Source organism: Vipera ursinii, assembly GCF_947247035.1.
Source record: "Vipera ursinii genome assembly, chromosome: 9".
NCBI lineage: Eukaryota > Metazoa > Chordata > Lepidosauria > Squamata > Viperidae > Vipera > Vipera ursinii.
Window position 1 is genome coordinate 8,713,983 of NC_139523.1, and position 20,154 is coordinate 8,734,136.

General features: G+C 44.8%; 1 protein-coding gene across 5 annotated transcripts in view; it reads right to left on the bottom strand.

Moving 5' to 3' along the window:
* The window catches only part of MAP7D1 (MAP7 domain containing 1), a 75,546-nt gene that overhangs the window by 9,452 nt on the left and 45,940 nt on the right, over positions 1 to 20,154 (bottom strand). For 4 of the 5 annotated variants that reach the window (XR_014493316.1, XM_083369748.1, XM_083369746.1 and 1 more), the window contains 8 exons: positions 18,121 to 18,231; positions 10,130 to 10,252; positions 6,348 to 6,487; positions 5,177 to 5,298; positions 3,796 to 4,052; positions 1,675 to 1,861; positions 1,206 to 1,365; positions 44 to 148 (listed from right to left, as the gene is read on the bottom strand). Coding sequence is in view for 4 of the 5 variants with exons in the window: in XM_083369748.1 (XP_083225874.1) it covers positions 44 to 148; positions 1,206 to 1,365; positions 1,675 to 1,861; positions 3,796 to 4,052; positions 5,177 to 5,298; positions 6,348 to 6,487; positions 10,130 to 10,252; positions 18,121 to 18,231 (1,205 nt within the window). In the remaining variant the exon portion in view is untranslated. The remainder of the gene's footprint in view (positions 1 to 43; positions 149 to 1,205; positions 1,366 to 1,674; positions 1,862 to 3,795; positions 4,053 to 5,176; positions 5,299 to 6,347; positions 6,488 to 10,129; positions 10,253 to 18,120; positions 18,232 to 20,154) is intronic. The other variant, XM_083369749.1, reaches the window with a different exon arrangement.

A 20,154-nucleotide genomic window follows, 5' to 3' on the forward strand; every position in this document is an offset into this window, starting at 1 on the left:
GGTATTTCCACTCCAGGGGCAACTGAGCAGGGATTCCTCTTACCTTCTTCCTCTCCAGCCGCTCTTGTTCTTCCTTCTGGAAATGTTTTTCCCGTTCCACTCGCTGGCGTTCAGCCTCTTCCCGGGCCCGAGCCTCGGCTTCCTCCTTCTGCAAGGAAGGAGAGGAGAGGTGAGCACCCGCCGTGCAAGAGAAGGCTCCCCCCCCCGCCGCCCCTATTTCCAGCTGCTGCAGAAGGACCGGGAGAGCAAGCGTGGAAGAAAGGCAGGACTTTCTGAGTCAGATTCCCCCCCCGCCCGCCAAGAATGAGAGAAAAAAAGGCAGCTCCTCTTGCCAGACCATTTGGGAAATTCAGGGGTCCCTCCCTGTAAAGGGGAAGGAAGTTCTTTCTGGATAATCAAAATACCAACCCTTCTCAGTAGGACAGGTAGTCCTTGTTCAGCACCTGCCTCGTTTAGTGACCGCAGTTAGGATGTGTTGTGGCCCCGACCCCCGTGCCTGTCCTAACCGAGGAAGAGGACTGAGGATGATGGGGAGGAACTGGCAAGGCCTCCTTCTCCGGGACCCTCCTCTCTGGCAAGGCCTCCGTCTTCATCTGAAGGCCAAGAGGAGCAGCCTGGGAGTAGCCAGGCTGGGAGCCAGGCTGGGACGGAACGCGAGCAGCTGCAGCAAATACAGTCTAGTGAAGATGACTCATGGCTAGACCCTTGAGAAAGACACAGGGCCAAGCGTTTGCAGCAATGTAGGATGAGTAGGAGGGCCAGGGAGTAGCTGAGTCATTGAGCCACACCCCATAAGGTACAAAAGGGGGTGTGGCTGCTCTCAGAACATTGTGGCGAACAATTTAATTCAACACTGCTTCTGGTCACGTCTGTCAGATTTCTCTACCTGTGTGAACCCTGGTCTGGATTTTGTGACTACGCTTCTTCATCTCTGATTTTGGTTTGTTTGCCTGGATTTTTGTGGACTTATTTGTTGGCAGTTATCTCATGTCAGTGAACGTTTGAGATAACTAGCTTATTTTTGGCTGACTGTGGGTAGCTTGCTGCCAAGACTTTATCGGACAGCAATTATATTGTGGTATAAAGACTTAACCCTTTTGATTAGTACCTGCTTGTCTGTTTGTTTGTACCTTGAGGGTGGGGGAACAGAACAGGATGGTAATGCAAAGGTCACATTAGGACCAATCCCCCAATTCATAACGCACCTGCTTCTGCAGCCGTTCTTGTTCCTCTTGCTCCGCCCGAGCCCGTTCCTGGGCCTCCTGCTCCTCCTGGCGGGCCTGCTGCTCCTCCAGCCTAGCCAGCTCCACCTGCTGCTGTAAGCGGTCTCTGGCTTCTTGCTGAGCCCTCTCCTCCACTTGGCGCCTGCCGGATGTCAAGAGTCAAATATCTCAGCTCAGACCACAAAAAAAGAAGAATGAGGGCATCGTAGCGTGGCCCAGAATCAATATGCTTGCGCTGCAGAAACTTCACTCAAGATTATGTCAAAGAGAAAATAGAACTCTACACATGTTCCATGTCACCATCTTGTTTTACCAATTCTAGGTGATCTCATCCCTTCATTCCCTAAGAGACACTGGCTGGTCACCTGAAAGCTAATTGTGCCCAACTCTCCAGGGGAAAAAAAAATCGCATCCTCCTCCATGAGGCCTAGAAACCTAGTGTAAAACTCACCGCTCCTGTTCCTCTCGCTCCTTCCGTTCCTGCTCCTCCCGCTCCCGCTGTTCCCGTGCTTGCCGCCTTTTCTCAGACAGCAGTCTAGCAGCTTCTTCTCGGTCTGTGGTGCCAGCCATTGGCTTGCCTGGCGTTGAAGGAGGAGGTGGAGGCATCAGGCTGGCAGCCCCAGAGGGGGCAGGGACATCTACAGAATGCCAAGCTTAGGGTTAGGCCACTTCTCCCCGAAGGAGCCTCCCCACCAGTATCTCCACCCAGAGATCACATTCCTAATGGAAGGGAAGATGTAGCTTGATTGTAGGGAGGCTCTCAGATGGTTAACGGAGCCCAGAGACTGCTTGCTGGATGGTTTTGGATAGTCATCATGGCTGCAGTCACACAGCGCTCTTAAGCTGAGGCTACGTTAACCCGTTGCTAAATTAACCAAGATGGCAGCCCCCAAAAATACTAGCCCAAGGTTAACACTAGTCCAGGCTAGACAAGTTGTGCAAAAGCACCTGAGCTTCACCTGCCTGGATGAACTCAATCTCTCAGCGTAGATGTTGTAATAAACATCCCTACGAGGCAGGGCAGGTTAGGAGACAGACCCTATGGTGACTATTGAAACTCAATTGTCACAAAATATAGTTACAGAATCTGCCACTTTCCCTGTCCTCTTTTATGGAAAATTAATAGGCTGTTATTTTGAGTCTCTTCCTTACATTTCCTTTTTCCCCAGGACTGAGATTTCATTCACTGTCCCTTTTGCATTCCTTGCTATCTTTGCCTCCTCTATGTAAAGTTGGAAACTTCCATCCCTGCCTTGAGCAATCAGAGAAAAGCAGAATATAGCAACTTTTTTTTTTAAAAAAAACCCTGTTTCCCTTTCTTTTTGGGTTCTTGAAACATACCTGTTTTAGGATTCGCAATATCCCATTTAGCTTTCTAGCCCGCCCGCCCCTTTGCCTACAGGTAGTCCTCAACATACGACCATTATAGAGCCTACCCATTATGGTCATCTGTTATGAAAATGATAAACCCGAGTTGATCGTGGGACTGACCTGCTTTTATGATATTTTTGGTGGTGGTCATTAAGTAAATCACCATGGTCGTTAAGTGAACCTGTGGTCATTAAGAAAACCAGCAGTTCACTATAGGCACAGTTCTGCCAAAAAATGGGAGTGCTAGTTTTTAGGAAAATCGTTGTAAAACATGGTCTCGTGTCTGCAGGACAATGAAAACAACTGTAAATGCAGCCGTGTTGCTGAGCACTCAACATTCAGTCATCTAGCCAACCATTGGATCTTTGAATTCAGGTTGTAAGTCTCCTTTTAGGGGCTGGTCATAACTCTGAAGGGTTGTAAGCAGTGGTGGGATTCAGCCGGTTCGCACCACTTCGACAGAACCGCTAGTTAATTTTTTGTTTCCCAGGCCCAGAATGGACTTCTGGAAGCGGCATCCACGCAGAGAACTGGTTGTTTACCTATTTGAATCCCACCACTGGTTGTAGAGATATTAACCTGTCAACAAAAGTGCGTATAGTCAAGGCTATGGTCTTCCCAGTTGCAATGTATGGCAGTGAAAGTTGGACCATAAGAAAGGCTGAGCACCAAAGAATTGAGGCCTTTGAACTATGGTGCTGGAGAAGACTCTTGCGAGTCCCTTGGACTGCAAGGCGATCAAACCGATCAGTCCTAGAGGAGATCCACCCTGACTGCTCTTTAGAAGGCCAGATCCTGAAGCTAAAACTCAAATCCTTTGGCCACCTAATGAGAAGGAAGGACTCCCTGGAGAAGAGCCTAATGCTGGGAAAGATTGAGGGCAAGAGAAGAAGGGGACGACAGAGAATGAGGTGGCTGGATGGAGTCACTGAAGCAGGAGGCGTGAGCCTAAATGGACTCCAGAAGATGGTAGAGGACAGGAAGGCCTGGAGGAACGTTGTCCATAGGGTCGCGATGGGTCGGACACGACTTCGCAGCTAACAACAACAACAACACTGGTTGTAAGTCAAGGACTACCACCTGAATAAATTTTCAAAATTCAATTCTTAATTCTTTAATGTCCGGCTCTATGCCTTGTTTTATTTGACTACGTCAGTCTTGAACTGCAATTCAGCATTAACTAACACCAAGTATGACCCACCTGTTGGTGTTTCGCTGCTCCCTGTTGCCTTCAAGCTCTCCTCTGGGGCTGGAGAAGCTGCCCCACGTTCCTTGGGTTCATTCTTGCGTTCACGGGCCTTCGGTTGGCCCTCAGGCTCCCTGCGAAGTCGTCTCTTGGGTGAAGACTGGGCACTGCGAGCCAGGCTTGACCGATGTGAAATGCTGGGTCCCGGGCTTGGTGAGGCAGGGCGCTGTTTGGCCACAGCTGGCGAGGCTGGCCTGGGCTTGGGGCTTGGGCTGCCAAAGGGAAGCATAGAGGAGATGGCGTTAGAGACACGGTGGAGGAAACAGCTTTGCCAACCATCCAATCCTATTCTGGAGACCCTTCCTGGAGCAGATGTGGACAAAACAAAATCTCCAATGATACGATTTCCAGGGAGAACTCATGCCCAGTATTTAACATCATCCCAGCGGAAACAATGTGCTGCAAAAAAACAAAAAAATCTGAAGCCTTGTGAAAAAAATCTCAGCTGTCCATTTCAGCCCTTCCCAACCAGTTGAATGTGTGGAATCCCACATTCTGGCTGCGCAAAGCTTCCAGCTTCATTCACAAAAGGGGCGTTTCAAGCGTGGAGAATACATATGCCTCGGAAACTGGCCTGCAATCCTAGGAAGAGATGCGGCTGCTTTAAAGGGCTGCAGACTGAGGCTGCTTTCACGACCCTGGATGCAACAAGGCATCTTTTCGGAATTAGGTCCAAAAACTCAGAAATATTGGAATGGTTTCCTTACTGTAACTGTAATTTCTATGATTCCTGTGACAGATTGTACAAAATGGAATTATCACTCTAATCGGTGATAACAGTAATAATGCTTATGCGCATTATTATAAATAGAGGTATTCCTGGCAAGGGAAGCAGGGGGAATAACAAGCAGCCTCATCCATGTAGTCATTGCCATCATCTTGAATTTTGATACACACCTTTGATACACATGAGTGGAGTGGAGTGGAGTGGAGTGGAGTGGAGTGGAGTGGAGTGGAGTGGAGTGGAGTGGAATGGAATAGAATAGAATAGAATAGAATAGAATAGAATAGAATAGAGTAGAATAGAATAGAATAGAATAGAATAGAATAGAATAGAATAGAATAGAAATAGAATCTTTATTTAGTTATTTGACCACATCAAAAGTATAAAATATAAATATCTAAGTAGATGCCAAGAAAACAACAGGATGTGTTCATAGCAAGTAATTACCCCTACAGTTAACCCCAATCTGATCTAAATATTCCATCCTCTTTGAAATAGCCTTTGATACACACCTCCCACAGTCAGACATGACCGCAAAGTTGGTTTCTTAAAGTCCATTTGGCCAATGCTAAATTAATTCTGCATCTCATCAGGATCCCTGTGACTTCTTACCTGCCTTCAGGTACATGCAGCTGACGTGCCTGGCCAGAAGGCGTAGAGTGGCGTTTGCGGAGGGCTAAGGCACTCTTTTCTTGGGCATTTTCCCGATCCTTGTCTTTCTTTTCTTTCTTTTTCTGATGGTGAGAATAGAAGAAGAAAGAATCATAAAGCAGAACCCACATTGACGATGGAGAAGCAGTTCTCCAGAGCTCTGGGCCGAATCAGTTCACAGTAACAAAGCAGGAGGTTGTTAAAGCCAGTGCTTCTCAATCTTGGCAATGTATGAACTTCAACTCCCAGAATTCCCCAGTCCTTTAAGATGTGTGGAAGTCCCCAAATTGCCAGTGTAGTTAGTAGTTGGGTCCACTTTTCTGTACCTGTCTGTATAGTCAGTTGCTTAGCAACCGAAAGGTATTTGGTTTTCATCCATCTCTCCAGGCAACAGCAGAAGCATGTCTGAACATACAAAGCTGTGATGTACGTAGCATTTGGCTATAGGGTATCTCTCTCCCACCGGCAATACAGTACTTCAGGTCTGAAATTCAGGCATCCCTTTCTATCTAAGAGGCCAGGACGCAGGTTTAATTTAGGAAGTAGGCTATGATTAGTCTGAGAGCCCTGGGAATGAAAAGAATCTTGGACAACAACCACAGAGAAGACCATTTTCATTTTCCGTTGGATGAAACGTCTGCAATTTCCTCAAATTGCTGACCCCCTCAAGGTCACTACAGTTCTCCTCATCCCAACAGGCAGGTTAAAAATGAGATGTGGTGTCCCCCATGGCTGGAGTAGGGAGGGGACAGTAGGTTGGGGAAAGCTGAGCTACTACTGCAGCAGTCAAGACCAGGGGTCTTCAAACTTGGCCCTTTTATGACTTGTGGTCTTCAACTCCCAGGATTCCTCAGTCAGCCCTGAGGGGAGTTGAAGACCACAAGTCATAAAAGGCCCACGTTTGAAGACCCCCTGCTCAAGGACCACCAGGAGAACCATGCCAACTGCTAGTCTCTGTTACTTCTAACAGGAGAGAGGGAACTTTGATGGGAATATAGATGTGAATCTAAAAGCAGCGTTTCTCAAACTTGGCAACTTTAAGAACTCTGGGAGTGGAATCCTAAAGATTGGAGAAACACAGATCTAAAGAGTTGGGTTGGTTAAAAAACAAAACAAAAACATGGCAACTTACAGGAGAGGACTGTGGCTTATTTCGGGGCGTTACATCAGGGCTGCTGGTTGCTGGCCGCCTTCGCTCTGCACAACGGTGTACACGCTGGTTTTTGCAGTGGCTTACAGGGCTGGCAGAAGCTGAGCGAGGGCACACGGGTACTGTTGGCAGTCAACGAAAAGAGAAGGTCTGAATCTTTTCTAGGGTTGTTTAACAATACAGGTAATCCTCAATTTACAACTTTTAGTGACCATTCCAAGTTACGACGTCACTGAATAAAGTGACTTGGGACCATGTTTCACAGTTGCGACCTTTGCAGCATCCCCATGGTCACATGATCAAAATTCAGGTGCTTGGCAGCTGGCATGTGTTTATGACGGCTGCAGTGTCCCCAGGCTTATGTGATCAGATTTGACAACCGTCTGCAAAGCCAAGCCAATGGGGAGAGCCAGATTCATTTAACAACCGGGTTACTCATGTAACGGCTTCGGGGATTTACTTAACAACTGTGGCGAGAAAGGCCGTAAAATGGGGCAAAACTCACTTAACAAATGTCTCTGTCATGGTTCCAACAGATGAAACTCTTCAAAGAACTTCGAGGCATTGTTTACCTTGTTGTTGTTGTTGTTAGCTGCGAAGTTGTGTCCGACCCATCGCGACCCTATGGACAACATTCCTCCAGGCCTTCCTGTCCTCTACCATCTTCTGGAGTGCATTTAAGCTCACGCCTACTGCTTCAGTGACTCCATCCAACCACCTCATTCTCTGTTGTCCCCTTCTTCTCTTGCCCTCAACCTTTCCCAGCATTAGGCTCTTCTCCAGTGAGTCCTTCCTTCTCATTAGGTGGCCAAAGTATTTGAGTTTTAGCTTCAGGATCTGGCCTTCTAAAGAGCAGTCAGGGTTGATCTCCTCTAGGACTGACTGATTTGATTGCCTTTCAGTCCAAGGGACTCGCAGGAGTCTTCTCCAGCACCATAGCTCAAAGGCGCTCAGCCTTTCTTATGGTCCAGCTTTCACTGCCATACATTGCAACTGGGAAGACCATAGCCTTGACTATACGCACTTTTGTTGACAGGGTGATGTCTCTGCTTTTTAGTGTGCTGTCTAGATTTGCCATGGCTTTCCTCCCTAGGAGCGTCTTTTAATTTCTTGGCTACAGTCCCCATCTGCAGTGATCTTGGAGCCCAGGAAAATAAAATCTGTCACTACCTCCATTTCTTCCCCATCTATTTGCCAGGAATTGAGAGGGCCAGATGCCATGATCTTGGTTTTCTTAATGTTAAGTTTCAACCCAAGTTTTGCACTCTCCTTCTTCACCTGCAACAAGAGGCTCTTTAGTTCTTCTTCACTTTCTGCCATTAGAGTGGTATCATCTGCGTATCTTAGGTTGTTGATATTTCTTCCGGCAATCTTAATTCCAACTTTTGATTCATCTAGCTCTGCCTTTCTCATGATGTGCTCTGCATATAAGTTAAATAGGCAAGGCGACAGTATACAGCCTTGCCGGACTCCTTTCCCAATTTGGAACCAATCAGTGGTTCCGTGTCCAGTTCTCACTGTTGCTTCTTGACCCGCATATAGGTTTCTCAAGAGACAAATAAGATGGTCTGGTACTCCCATCTCTTTAAGAACTTGCCACAGTTTGTTATGATCCACACAATCAAAGGCTTTAGCATAGTCAAAGGCAGTAATCCATGAAGGGGTTGTTTACCTTAAAGAATCTTTATTCGAGTAGCATAGTGTCAGCACTTACATAGTCGAAGTCGAAATCTGAATTCCCCTCCCCTGAGCGCATAGTATCAAAGCCTAATTCCCTCCTGTAATTAACAGTCATAAATCACACTCTCCAATTAGTTTGAAATGCAGGCTTTCCCTCCAGTTCTTATCATCTCTTATTTCAATAACCTTGGTTCTCAAACTATTATTATTATTAATTTTATTTATATACTAGTTTCAGTATTGTTATGTCTAGCTGAACTCCCATGCATATTCCTCCTCCTCCTCCCCTCCCAGTATCATCTAATTCTAACTCTAATTCTAAGAGCAAAACATAAGAAGAAAAAGGATTGCATCTCCATAGGTTGTCAAAGCAAAAACATCCGATGTTAGTAGCATTGACAGTCTCGCTTAACAGCAGAAATTTTGGGCTCCGTTGTGGTCGTAAGTCAAGGACGACCTGTGTAAGACATTCAGTCTGGGAATAAAACCAGAGTTCTGATTCTACAGTACTTAAAAGGTAGCCTGCCACAATGTAGCACTTCCTACTTCTGTTCGAACTGTAGTACCCAGAATTCCCCCCGGCACATGCGCTAGTCGCTCTGGGAATTGCAGTCCCAGCACTCGGAAAGCCAGCAAGGTTTATAGAGTGGCTATCTCATTCCTGCCATATGCTAGGTTGGGTTCTTCAAAGCCAGCCTTTTCAACCTGTTGTCTTCATATTAGGTGTCAACCTTACTCATCATTCCCAGACAGCTTTTTTTTTAAATTCCATTTATATCCCGCCCTTCTCCGAAGACTCAGGGCGGCTTACAAGCTTAGCAGTAGCCTTCATTCTATGTATATGCCTGCTTATTAGGGCTTTCACACACACCCCCAAGCGGCATTATTACAAAGTCAGCTTAATTGCCCCCAACAATCTGGGTCCTCATTTTACCTACCTCGGAAGGATGGAAGGCTGAGTCAACCTTGAGCCTGGTGGGACGCGAACCTGCACTAATTGCAGGCAGCTGGTGTTTTGTCTGTCCTTGATGGGATGAAGGGCACTGGAGTTTATCACATTGGATGGACAGGCTCTGGCTAAAGCAACAGCAATGCCGGTAATCCTTGACTCACGACCATTTGTTTAGTGACCGTTTGAAGTTATAGAACGGCACTGGGAAAAGCAATTTAGGACCGTTTTTTGCCCTTACGACTGTTGCAGCATCCCCGTGGTCACGTGATCAAAAGTTGAAATGCTTGGCAAGTGGTTCACACTTATGACAGTTGCAGTGTCCAGGGGTCAGGTGATCTCCTTTTGCGACCTCCCAACAAGCAAAGTCAATGGGGTAAGCTGGATTTGCTTCATAACTGCAGTGACTTGCTTAATGACCATGGTAGAGAAGATGGCAAAATTGAGCACAATTCAAGCAACTGCACTGCTTAGCAGCCAAAGTTCCAGTCTCAACTGTGGTTGCAAGTCAACAACTACCTGTATTCAAATCATGCCCATTCTTTCATGTCACTGAGCCTATGCACAAAACAAGCTTCACCAGGCTGGGAGAGCAATCCTTTTTCTCATTTTTGTCCACCTAACCCAAAGGCCTGCCTTCACACAAGAGACTGAACCAGAAGAGTAAGCCAAGATGAAATCTAATCAAGTTTTTGCAAACAGGATGAATGCAAGACCTAGGCTTGTTGCTAGCTTGAGATAGGCTATCAAACTAAAGATAACCCCCCCAAAAAATTCTCAATTTATTGTTAACATAGACTCTTCCTAAAATTGTGAGCAAAATATCAGAGCGTGAAATTTAAGGAAGCACAGGACACAAAGGCTAGCCCCGTGGCTTTGTGTTAGACATGGCTTATTCAATCAGCCAAACATGGCATGCTAAACCATAAACTCTGGTTCATAAATGTAACGGCCGAGGTCACAGAACACAAGCTAAAACTAATAAATCAACCCCAGGATGCAACGGCAGTGTTTGCCTGATGCAATTCCAAACTTGTCCTTATTTTGGCATCATCGTGGCTTGCTCGGGATGCTGGTGAACCCATCACGCCCTCCTCTCGATAACATTTTAGCCCCTTCAGGTCATTCTGCTTACCCTGCTCCTTGCCATTGCCAGCCAGCGTCACAGTGCTTCTGCTGCGGGCCAAGAAGGCGAGAGTCGGGGTCATCAGCCGGTCCACGATGCTGCTCTCCCAAGCACTAAGTTGGAGACTACGATCTGGAGAAGGAAAAAAGCTTTTGGTTAAATCTGGTATGCCCAGTTCCATCCTGGACCAACCTTTCAGCACCTGAAGTTGCAAAGTTGGATTTCTGGTCTGCAGAGGTGTGCAACAAGTCTAACTTTCCAAGCTCCATTTTCCTCAAAATTGGTAGCTATCACTATCACTACAGTTATGTTTCGAGCACCAAAGCACTTCCAGGTTGAAATTGCCCGGAAGATGCCCAGTTAGGGGCTTCTTTCATGTCCCCAAAGTGGCACCCATCTACCTACTTGTAGTTGCTCACTTTCGAACTGCTAGGTCAACAGGAGCTAGAGCAAGTGACAGGAGCTCACCCATCACGCAGCAGCAACCGGGTCTCTGCCAATCATCAGACCAGCATCCTAACCACGTGAGCCACCATGCTCCCCAACGTGCAGCTCAGGTGCCACAATGAGATTCCAGGTGTGGAAGGCAGGAGTAGTGCAAAGGAACCAAGTTTAAGGTGATGGAAGAGAAAAGTCGTTGCGCCCGTGGGGACAGGAAATATTGATTATAGGCAGTCCTCAACTTACAACCACAACTGAGCCCCAAATTTTGATCACTAAGCAAGACAGTTGTTAAGTGAGTTTTGCCCCAGGTGTTAAGTCAATCGCTGCAGTTGTTAAGTCAGTCATTCAAACATTAAGCAAATCTGGCTTCACCCATTGTCTTCGCTGGTCAAAAGCTGGCTGGGAAGGTTACAAATGATGATCACTTGACCCCGGGACAGTGCAACCATCATAAATACATGCCAGTTGCCATGGGCCCGAATTCTGATCATGGGACCATGGGGATGCTGCAATGGTCATCAGTGTGAAAACCAATCATAAGCCACTTTTTCCAATGCTGTTGTAACTCTGGACTGCCACTAAATGAATGGTTGTAAGTCAAGGACTACCTGTATTCCATTCTAACTAATGGACTTGTTAGTCTTATGTCTTCCCTTTCCTCCTGCAGCTGAAGTCAACCTACTAATCCTCTCTATGGCCCATGCTGGCTGGGGGATTCTGGGAGTTGTAGTCCACCCATCTTAAAGTTGGTGAATTGAGAAACACTGCCCTAAAGCAGATACTCAGCTCTCAGCATTTTGTGTGCACAAGACCATCGACAATACGGATGTTGGAGAATCCGGTTTTGTTAAACTAGCTTTTGTGCATGTCGTGGCTGACTTGCCACGTACCTCTGCTCACAAAGAGACAACAGAAACGGGGGGGGGGGAAACGGAAAGTATTGGAATGCAAAGGAGGTTTGGGAGGGAATTGAGGGATTCAAGTGGCCCAGGACACTCCCAGCACCCCAAATCAAACGCTGGGAAAACTCCCAAGCTGCTCGGAATGTTTTCAAAACAAAATGAAGGCCATTGATTGGTGGACAATGGACAGTGGGGAAGTCTAGGGGAAAAGGGGGAGTTTTACCTCTGCTGGCTTTTGCACAAAAACTTTAGAACTGGTGCCTATGTGGAATTATCAGTAAAGTTATACTTTGGTAAAATAATGTCCCAGGAGTTTCTTTTGCTACATTTATCAAGAAGACGGTTGACAGTGCAGAGGCGGCTCTGGAGGGAAAGACTTTGAAAAAAGTCAAGATGGTGGCTGCAACCGAAGCCACCATCCTGAGTTTATTGGTCCTTCCTCCCTATGGACACTGTTGGCTGTGTTATTGCTTGACCCCAGCCAACGTATTGGAAGAGCGTTGTCCAGGACTCATAATCTCACAATAATTACTTGCTTCTCGATAGATTAAGTGATGTATTCAGTTTCACTTAAACTAGCAAAGAAACCAAGATTAGCCGATTTACCTCCTTATGCACTGAATGTGTAGCCGGCTTCTCAGTCTCTTAATAATTCCTTTGGCTGCCCAAACAAGCTGCTTTAAAGCCAACACACTCCAGGGAGATTGAAGGAACTTTGTAATAGTTACGGAGCAAACTACATGTTGACATTCTGGGTATGGCTGATAATTCTGCAAATCTTGTTGACGCTCAACTGACATTATAAACCACCTTTGCCTGAAAAACCTTTAAGCTTTGTAGATTCTGCCAGAGGAAGCGACTTGCCATAGACACAAATATGAACAATGGGAGGTCGAATTAGCAAATCCCATGTGGTTAATCTCAGCCAGGAATATCCCACACCCTAACAGTGGGAAACGTTTTTGTTTGAGAGACACCCAGGTCTCCAGCATTTATTTATTTCTTTGAACAAGCTTGTTTTCAGTGGCTCTGGAGAACAGAATCAAAGGGCATTTTAATGCTCCTTACTACGTATGATACAGATCTAGGGAGCTTGAATGCTTCTGTAAGAGAAATGTGGGGTGTATTTTATTTTAATATATTTTATTCTGTGTATCTATATATTTATCTTAATACACAGGTAGTCCTTGACTTATGACCACAATTGAGCCCAAAATTTCTGTTGCTAAACGAGACATTTGTTAAGTGAGTTTTGCCCCAATTTATGACTTCTTGCCTCAGCTGTTAAGTGAATCACTGCAATTGTTAAAGTGGTAACAATGTTGTTAAATGGATCCGGCTTCCTCATTAACTTTGCTTGTCAGAAGGTCACATGAGCTCAGGGCATTTCAACCGTCATAAATATGAGTCAGTTTGGCAAGCGTCCGACTTTGGATCACATGACCACGGCAGTGGTTGTAAGTGTGAAAAATGGTCATAGGTTTTTTTCCAGTGCTGTTGAAACTTCGAACAGTCATTAAACGAACTGTTGTAAGTCAAGGACTACCTGTATTTTATTTTTAAAAAGTGGGGTCTGTTTTAATCGATTTTAATGAGTTTGAACAAAAGAGTCAAACTAGCTATCATTTTATGTTGTTGGTGTGATTGAAAACAATCACAGCTGAAAACTACCCAGAATCACAGATGTGAGGTGGGTGGCTATATAATTTGAATAAATTGATAAATAAATAAATACAAACATAATTTTAGATTTAAAGGCTTGTTTAATTTGGCTTGGTCACTGCTGGAAATACCTTTCAATCCACTAATCTCAGCATTGTGAGATCACAGATTTATATTTTATTTTATTTTTACCTAAAAAGGACTTTTTTTTTAAAGGGAAGTTGAAATTTTTCTCTTGGCATCCATCCATACCTATGAGCACAGTGCTGCCTGAATAATTCCACCCCAGGACCGCTCCTAATTCCACATGCATTAACCATCCCTTCCTTTGGCCTTTTCCTGAATCTTGTTCAGATGCTCGGGATATTTTCATCTTCGCTAAGCAACGAGGAAACAAAACAATGGTGGGCAGAAATACTATCTTTAGCAGCGAAGGGACATTAGGGCAGAGAGTAATTGGAGCCGGTTGAGCTCAGCCTCGTGGGATCTGCTTGCAAGGGCCAAGTGGTTAAAATTTCCTCTCAATGGAGAGATAACTCCACAGGGGGGTCAAGACGTTTTTCAGGTTAAATCTCTGGGAAGTGTCATGCAAGACATCTGGAAGACATTAGGTGGTATTCTCTTATTTTGTAGTGTCCATGGTAGACATCGCCATCACTGCAGGGATCAAAGTAAACCAGGCTTATTAATATCCCACCCAATTTATAGTTTAGATTTGGGGGAAATTCCATCTTACTATTTCACAGTGCCTTTAGCCGTGTTTCGGCTGAGACCCATTGCAAAGAGCTGCTCCAGAAATATACAACTAGGAGGAGAAGGGTCTAACTATAGTTTGTTGGGTCAGTCAACTATTTCTCAGACCAACACATCTCACAGGGTTGTTGTTGTGGGGAAAATGGGAGGAAGAAGAAGTATTGTGTATGTTTTGCTCTTTAAGTTAGTTATAAAAATAATAAAGGCAGGATATGAGTCGTGGTGGCGCAGAGTGGTTAGAATGCAGCATTGCAGGCTAACTCTGCTCACTGCCAGGAGTTTGATCTTGATGGGGGCTCAAGGCTGACTCAGCCTTCCATCCTTCCAAGATCAATAAATTGGATCGGACTCAGGTTGTTGGGGGCAAAGTGCTGAAATTGTAAATTGTCCAGAGAGGGCTATAAAACACTATGAAGAAGTATATAAGTCTAAATGATATATGAATAAACAAGCAAACAAATAAATAACGGTTAAGATACTGAACAGGGATTCACATTTCTGCCAGCTTACACCCTCCCCCCCTGCCCTGCATGACCCAATGGACAAAGTGAGGGAGAAATAAAATCTGCTTGTTGAGAAGGATCACTGGGATCTCTGATACAAAGCATTTCGAGCATCCCAAACACTCCCCCTCAATGCAAAACTGATTTTTCCTTCCCTGCCTTCCCCACAAGCAGCTGAAAATGCTGGATAGTAGAACTGCAGTACCGGCAAAGAGGTTGAAACTACAAAACTGCCGTCCCCAAAACTAATGAGGATGTCAACCATTTTAGCTGTTTGAGGAATTACTGAGTCTGTCATTTGTACTTCTATAACCGCCTGGTTTGGCACAGCAACCAAAGAGGACAGGTACAGACTTCAACGGATAGTCAGGACTGCGGAAAAAGCAGTTGCAACCAGCCTGCCTTCCATTGAGGGCCTGTATAGTGCATGAACCAGAAAGATCCTGGGCTTTGTGTGCCAAAACCACCAGACACAGAGACATTCATCAGTTTGCATGTTGAGCTTTGCATTCACTTCTTTTGTTTGTTAAAAAACACTTTGCTGGCAGAGAGGAAAAAAAAAGCAGGCCACAAATAAATTACAACAAACATGTCAACAAACGGACCAGGCTGGGCAGTAAAACCTGGGATGACTCTACGACCATTCACTACAGCCAACCCGCTGTGGGACCACTTGCCATGGAACAACTCGCTGTGGGGAAAGAGTTACACCAATATCAAAGAGATAATGGAGCAGAGTCGTGAAAGAAAGGAAGCAAAAGGGGGGAGAGAATGAAATGTGAATGACAAAAATTAAAATATTTTTTTTAAAAAAATATTTTGAATAATTAAATTGAATTGCTAAATTGTCCTGTGGTGAGTTGGCCGGGGCCAACTGTCCCAATCCGACCTGGGGACTGATGACTGAAAGAAACCCCCACCCCCCAAAAAAGCACAACCAACACACTCGCTTTAAGAGAAAGGTCTGGGCTACTCGCATGGTTGTCAAATTAAGCAGAAGTGGTCTGGGGAAAAATCCACCCTTAAGTCATTGGTAAATTTGCATTAAGCTCTCAGCATTGTCTGATGAGACAATGGGGCAGGCAGCATATACAAGTAGTCCTCAACTTACAGTATAACTGAGACAGTTGTTCAGTGAATTTGCCCCGTTTTGCAAACTTTCTTTACCACAGTGAATCGCTGCAGTTGTTAAAAATTAGTAACACGGTTGTTAAGTGAAATATGGCTTCCCCATTGACTTTGCCCATCAGAAGGCCACAAAAGGGGATCACGCGATCCCCGGGACACGGCAACCGCCATAAGTATGAGTCAGTGGCCAAGCATCTGAATTTTCATCACGTGACACCAGGGATGCTTTGCAACAGGCATAGGTGTGAAGACCAGTCGTAGGTCACTTTTTTTAGTGCCGTTGAAACCTCGAACGGTCATTAAACAAACTGTTGTAAGTAGAGGACTACCTGTACTTTGAGACCCTGGTGGGATGACAAATGTATTAGACTTGTCAAGGTGAGGACATAACAGCGCTAATATTACAGAGTCAGGAATCCAGGGTTAATCCTAACTCCTACTAACAACCTTAAAGATGAAACTGAGATGAGATAGTCCTCGATTTATAACTGTTTAGCCACCGTTCGATGTTGCAACAGCATTTTTTTTTTAAAAAAAAGCAATTTACAAGAGGCGCTTGCCCTTACAACCGTCACAGCATCCCTTGTCACGTGATCAATGTTTGGTCGTTGGGCAACTGGCCTGTATTACTGGTTATACTAGCATCTTTGGGTCACGTGATCTCCATCTGTCACCTTCCCAGGCGGCCTCTGACAAGCCAAGTCAATGGGAGGAAGCCGGATTCGACTTTTAACGATCGCACAATTCACTTCACAACTGCAGCAATGCGCTTAATAACTGTGGCAAGAGAGGTCATAAAAATGAGGTAAAACTCACTTATTAGCTCCCTTGCATAGCAACAGAAATAGTCCCCATTGTCAAGGACTTACGTTCTGGAGAAGCCATGCCTGCAAATGGCTCCCTGAGACTCCATTTGCGCACCGAATCCTTGTGCTTTGTACTCTTGCGTGCATATTTGCACAGAGATTGGAGCAACTGAGCGGCCACCTGTGGTCTCTGGTGTGGCCTGGCTGGGCTCAGGCATTCTCTTTGGCCAATCCTTGTTCAACCGTGGCTTCCTAAATAAGCCACCATATCTGAGTTCTGCCGGGACTCAACAGGTAGTGTTGAGACCTGGCTGCTCTGGCTGAGAAACCACAATGTCTGGCTTCATGTGACACGTAAGCCCAGCCTATCATGCCTTCTTCCCCAAACTATGGCCAGAGAGATCAGGATAGCTGAGTGCTTGAGCTGGATCACAAATTCTTGGAGGCCTTTAACTGTTCCTGGATCAGATACCAATGCTGGTCCATGAAAAAGTGTTTCAAATGGATAAGACAATAATTCTCAATTCCTCTTGAGGAACAGCTTCCCCTTTTAGATAAAAACTTGTAAGCATTACAGATAAGGAGTGTTATCCCCTACTTTGAGGAAAAAAGAAGGGATGGGGGAGAATTGTTTCTTCTAAAGCAGGGGTGTCAAACTGCCAGCCCGCAGGACAGTTGTACCATACGGAGGCTGCGCCCACCCCAGATCCGGCAATGCCAAAAAAATAAAGTTGCAATACATTGCGACACATCATGTGACGCGGCGAGTTTGACACCCGTGTTCTAAAGTGTCTACTCTCACATATTTACAGATGATCTAAAAATCTAGGAGAAAAAAAATAAGCACATTTGGGGTGGTGTGGGGGGGCATGCAATTCCCTACATTAATCTGCTGCGCATCCTATGGGTTATTCAACTAACTTTTAAATCTCAACGCCGACCTCAAGCAATATACATGATAAACAGACAGGGAAGGTAAACAGAAATATTAACTGTGTTACTGAAAAGCTGCATAAACATTGATAATTTTGCCATTGGGTGGTGCAAGGATGTTCTGCCCCCAATCTATTAAAATTCTACCGAGCCCCATCTTCTGTCTGCTAAAATTTCATCCTAAATTGTAGGATTTTTCCAACCCTGGCAATTTTTAAAATGAGTAGACTTCAGTTCTCCAGATCTCTCTGCCAGCAACTCTGGGAGTTGAAATCTACACATCTTAAAATTGCCAAGGTTAAGAAACACTGCTCTGTTGGCTGGGTTTATGCTTCTTTTGGTAACCATAAGACCTAGGACCTTGAATCTTTTAAACATGCTGAACACTTGCATCCTGCATTAACATGTTTGTCTAAAAGATCGTTTCTCAATCTCAGCAAGATGAGGTGATGGCTTCAATTCCCAGAATTCTCCAGGCACTATGGCTGGCTTGGGAATTCTGGGAGTTGAAGTCGACACATCTTCATGACCCCAAGATTGAAAAACATTGGTCTAAAACATATACTAGAAGGCCTCTCTCTTTTTTCCCTTTCTTTCTTTCTTTCTTTCTTTCTTTCTTTCTTTCTTTCTTTCTTTCTTTCTTTCTTTCTTTCTTTCTTTCTTTCTTTCTTTCTTTCTTGTCCTTCCTTCCTTCCTTCCTTCCTTCCTTCCTTCCTTCCTTCCTCTTATCAGTTTACCCCTGTCACCTAGTTCCAGGGCTATTGATAGGATGGGTTTAAAATTGGGCCCCACTTCTTCCCATCCCTCGCCATGAAACAGCTGCGTGTCCCCAGGGGGTGGGTGGGTGGGTGGGTGGGTGGGTCTCTTACTTCTACTGGGTGAGTTCCAGAGAGTGGCAGAAGATTTGGAGAGGCGCTTGTTGATTATAGAGTCCACATGTTTGGGAAGATTTACAGCAGAGAGAGAGCACCTGCTTGCACCTACAGAGGGAAAAGACACACAGGTGTTAAGGGCAGCGGGGTGGGGTGGGGGAATCTGGTGGATGTGCGAGCATGCAGCAGCGGGGACCATGCAGTGAATGCAATGAGTTCCAAAGGAGACCCCCTGGGAAAAGCTATTAAGGTGCCTCGTTTCAGGTTGCCTGCAGGAACAGGAAATCATACAAACACCTTGTGTATTCTACTCCAGGATGGGTTCCCACTGATGTCAGAGGCCTAAGTGAGCTTGGCATAAAGCAAATTAGCACATGTGGTGGCACAGTGGCTGTCGGCAGGGCTACGCCCTTCCCAGAGGCCCACCGGCAGAAGGTCTGATTTGGAGATTTTCCCTTCTGCAGCCAAACAACAGCAGGAGGTGAAGACATCACGCACAGCTCCTTCTGGTTACAAGCTGACTTGCACTCGGGTCCCACCCAGCTGAGAGAAGCCGAGTCCCACAGAAAGCATGCAATATAGATGACAGCCTTCATAGAAGATGTTAAATATCTGAGCAAGACATAGAAGGAACCATCCAGCAAACAGATCCCCTTTTAGAGACAGAAGCTGAACCACAAAGTGCCTGGACTGACAGCAAAGCAGCATTTTTAGACCAACGTGAGGGCGGGATGAGTTTTGAAAAGACAAAACTGTAAGCATTTTTTGAGTCTTTATTTTATGGGACACAATCAGGATTTCAAACAAACCCTGGCTTTTTATTCCAGGGCCACAACAAATAAGTGGGGCGGTAGTCTATCCTCAGTACGATCTCTGCAAGCCAACGTTTTGGAAAAATGAACAAGACGATTTATTTATTTTTTAGCATTCTTAAAATTTCCATAGTAAAAAAGTTGTTGTGCTTCTCTAACACACCTAACTTGATGGTTACAGACTTAACTAGATCGGTCATTTGCACAACATGAAAGGCTTAGCTTGTTCTAAGCCTGTTAGGGCTTTTTTGTGACTTTGTGTGTTCTGTGACTCCAGCTTGTTTCTGATTCAAAGTATTAAAACAATCCAGGAAATAAGATGGCTCCGTCACCTGGTTAAGTGTGTTTTGTGAACAAGGCCGAACAAAGCATGCCTTTGAACCTGCTTTTTCTTGTTTCATATGGAAATGTAAACATAAAATAATGAATTGGACAATTTTTATGCACATTGGGTCACTGGTAGCATTCAGCCTGGGTCTCTATCTGTATTCTAGGATGAAAAACAAGGGCTGATGTGGAATTCTTGTTGACATAAACCACAGTTTTGTCTAAATCCAAAGCAAAATTCCTAAACCCAAAACTAATTCAGAGTAAGAGCTCCCAATACTGATGGAAGATTTGTAATAGAATCACAGGATTTGTCTCTGCAGAAAACAGACTAATTGCAGATATTTATTTGAACGTCATATATCCTACTTCTATTTTGCAATAAATAAAATCCAGCAGAGAATTCAGAAGAGATAAAATGTTGTTTGACATTATTTATTTATTAATGAACCACTCACTCTGAAAAGTGACTCGAAAGAACCCTATGGATAGTCCTCATTTTGCAACTGCCTTGTTTAACGACCATTTGCAATTAGAACAAGATGAAAAAATAACTTGGCAACTAAGCTTCGCATTTATGATCTCTGCAAGTCTGTAAACAACTTTGTAAGGAGTTAAGATTGTAAAATTGTGACATTTCACTTAACAACTGGTTTGCTTAAGAACCTAGTTATCTACCCTGTTTGCAGTTGCTAAACGAAGATGAGATAAAAATCGACCAAATTCACCACTCGCTTCCCAACAAGATTCCAACTACCCCATACATTGGCCAACAGATCTTCCTCAAAAAGTTTTTGAAAGTATATCTGAAGTGCTGTGAATATCTGAAAGGTTTGTTTTTATCATGATCAGCAGCAATTTCCAATCCGTTCAGACATTTAAAGTTAAAGAA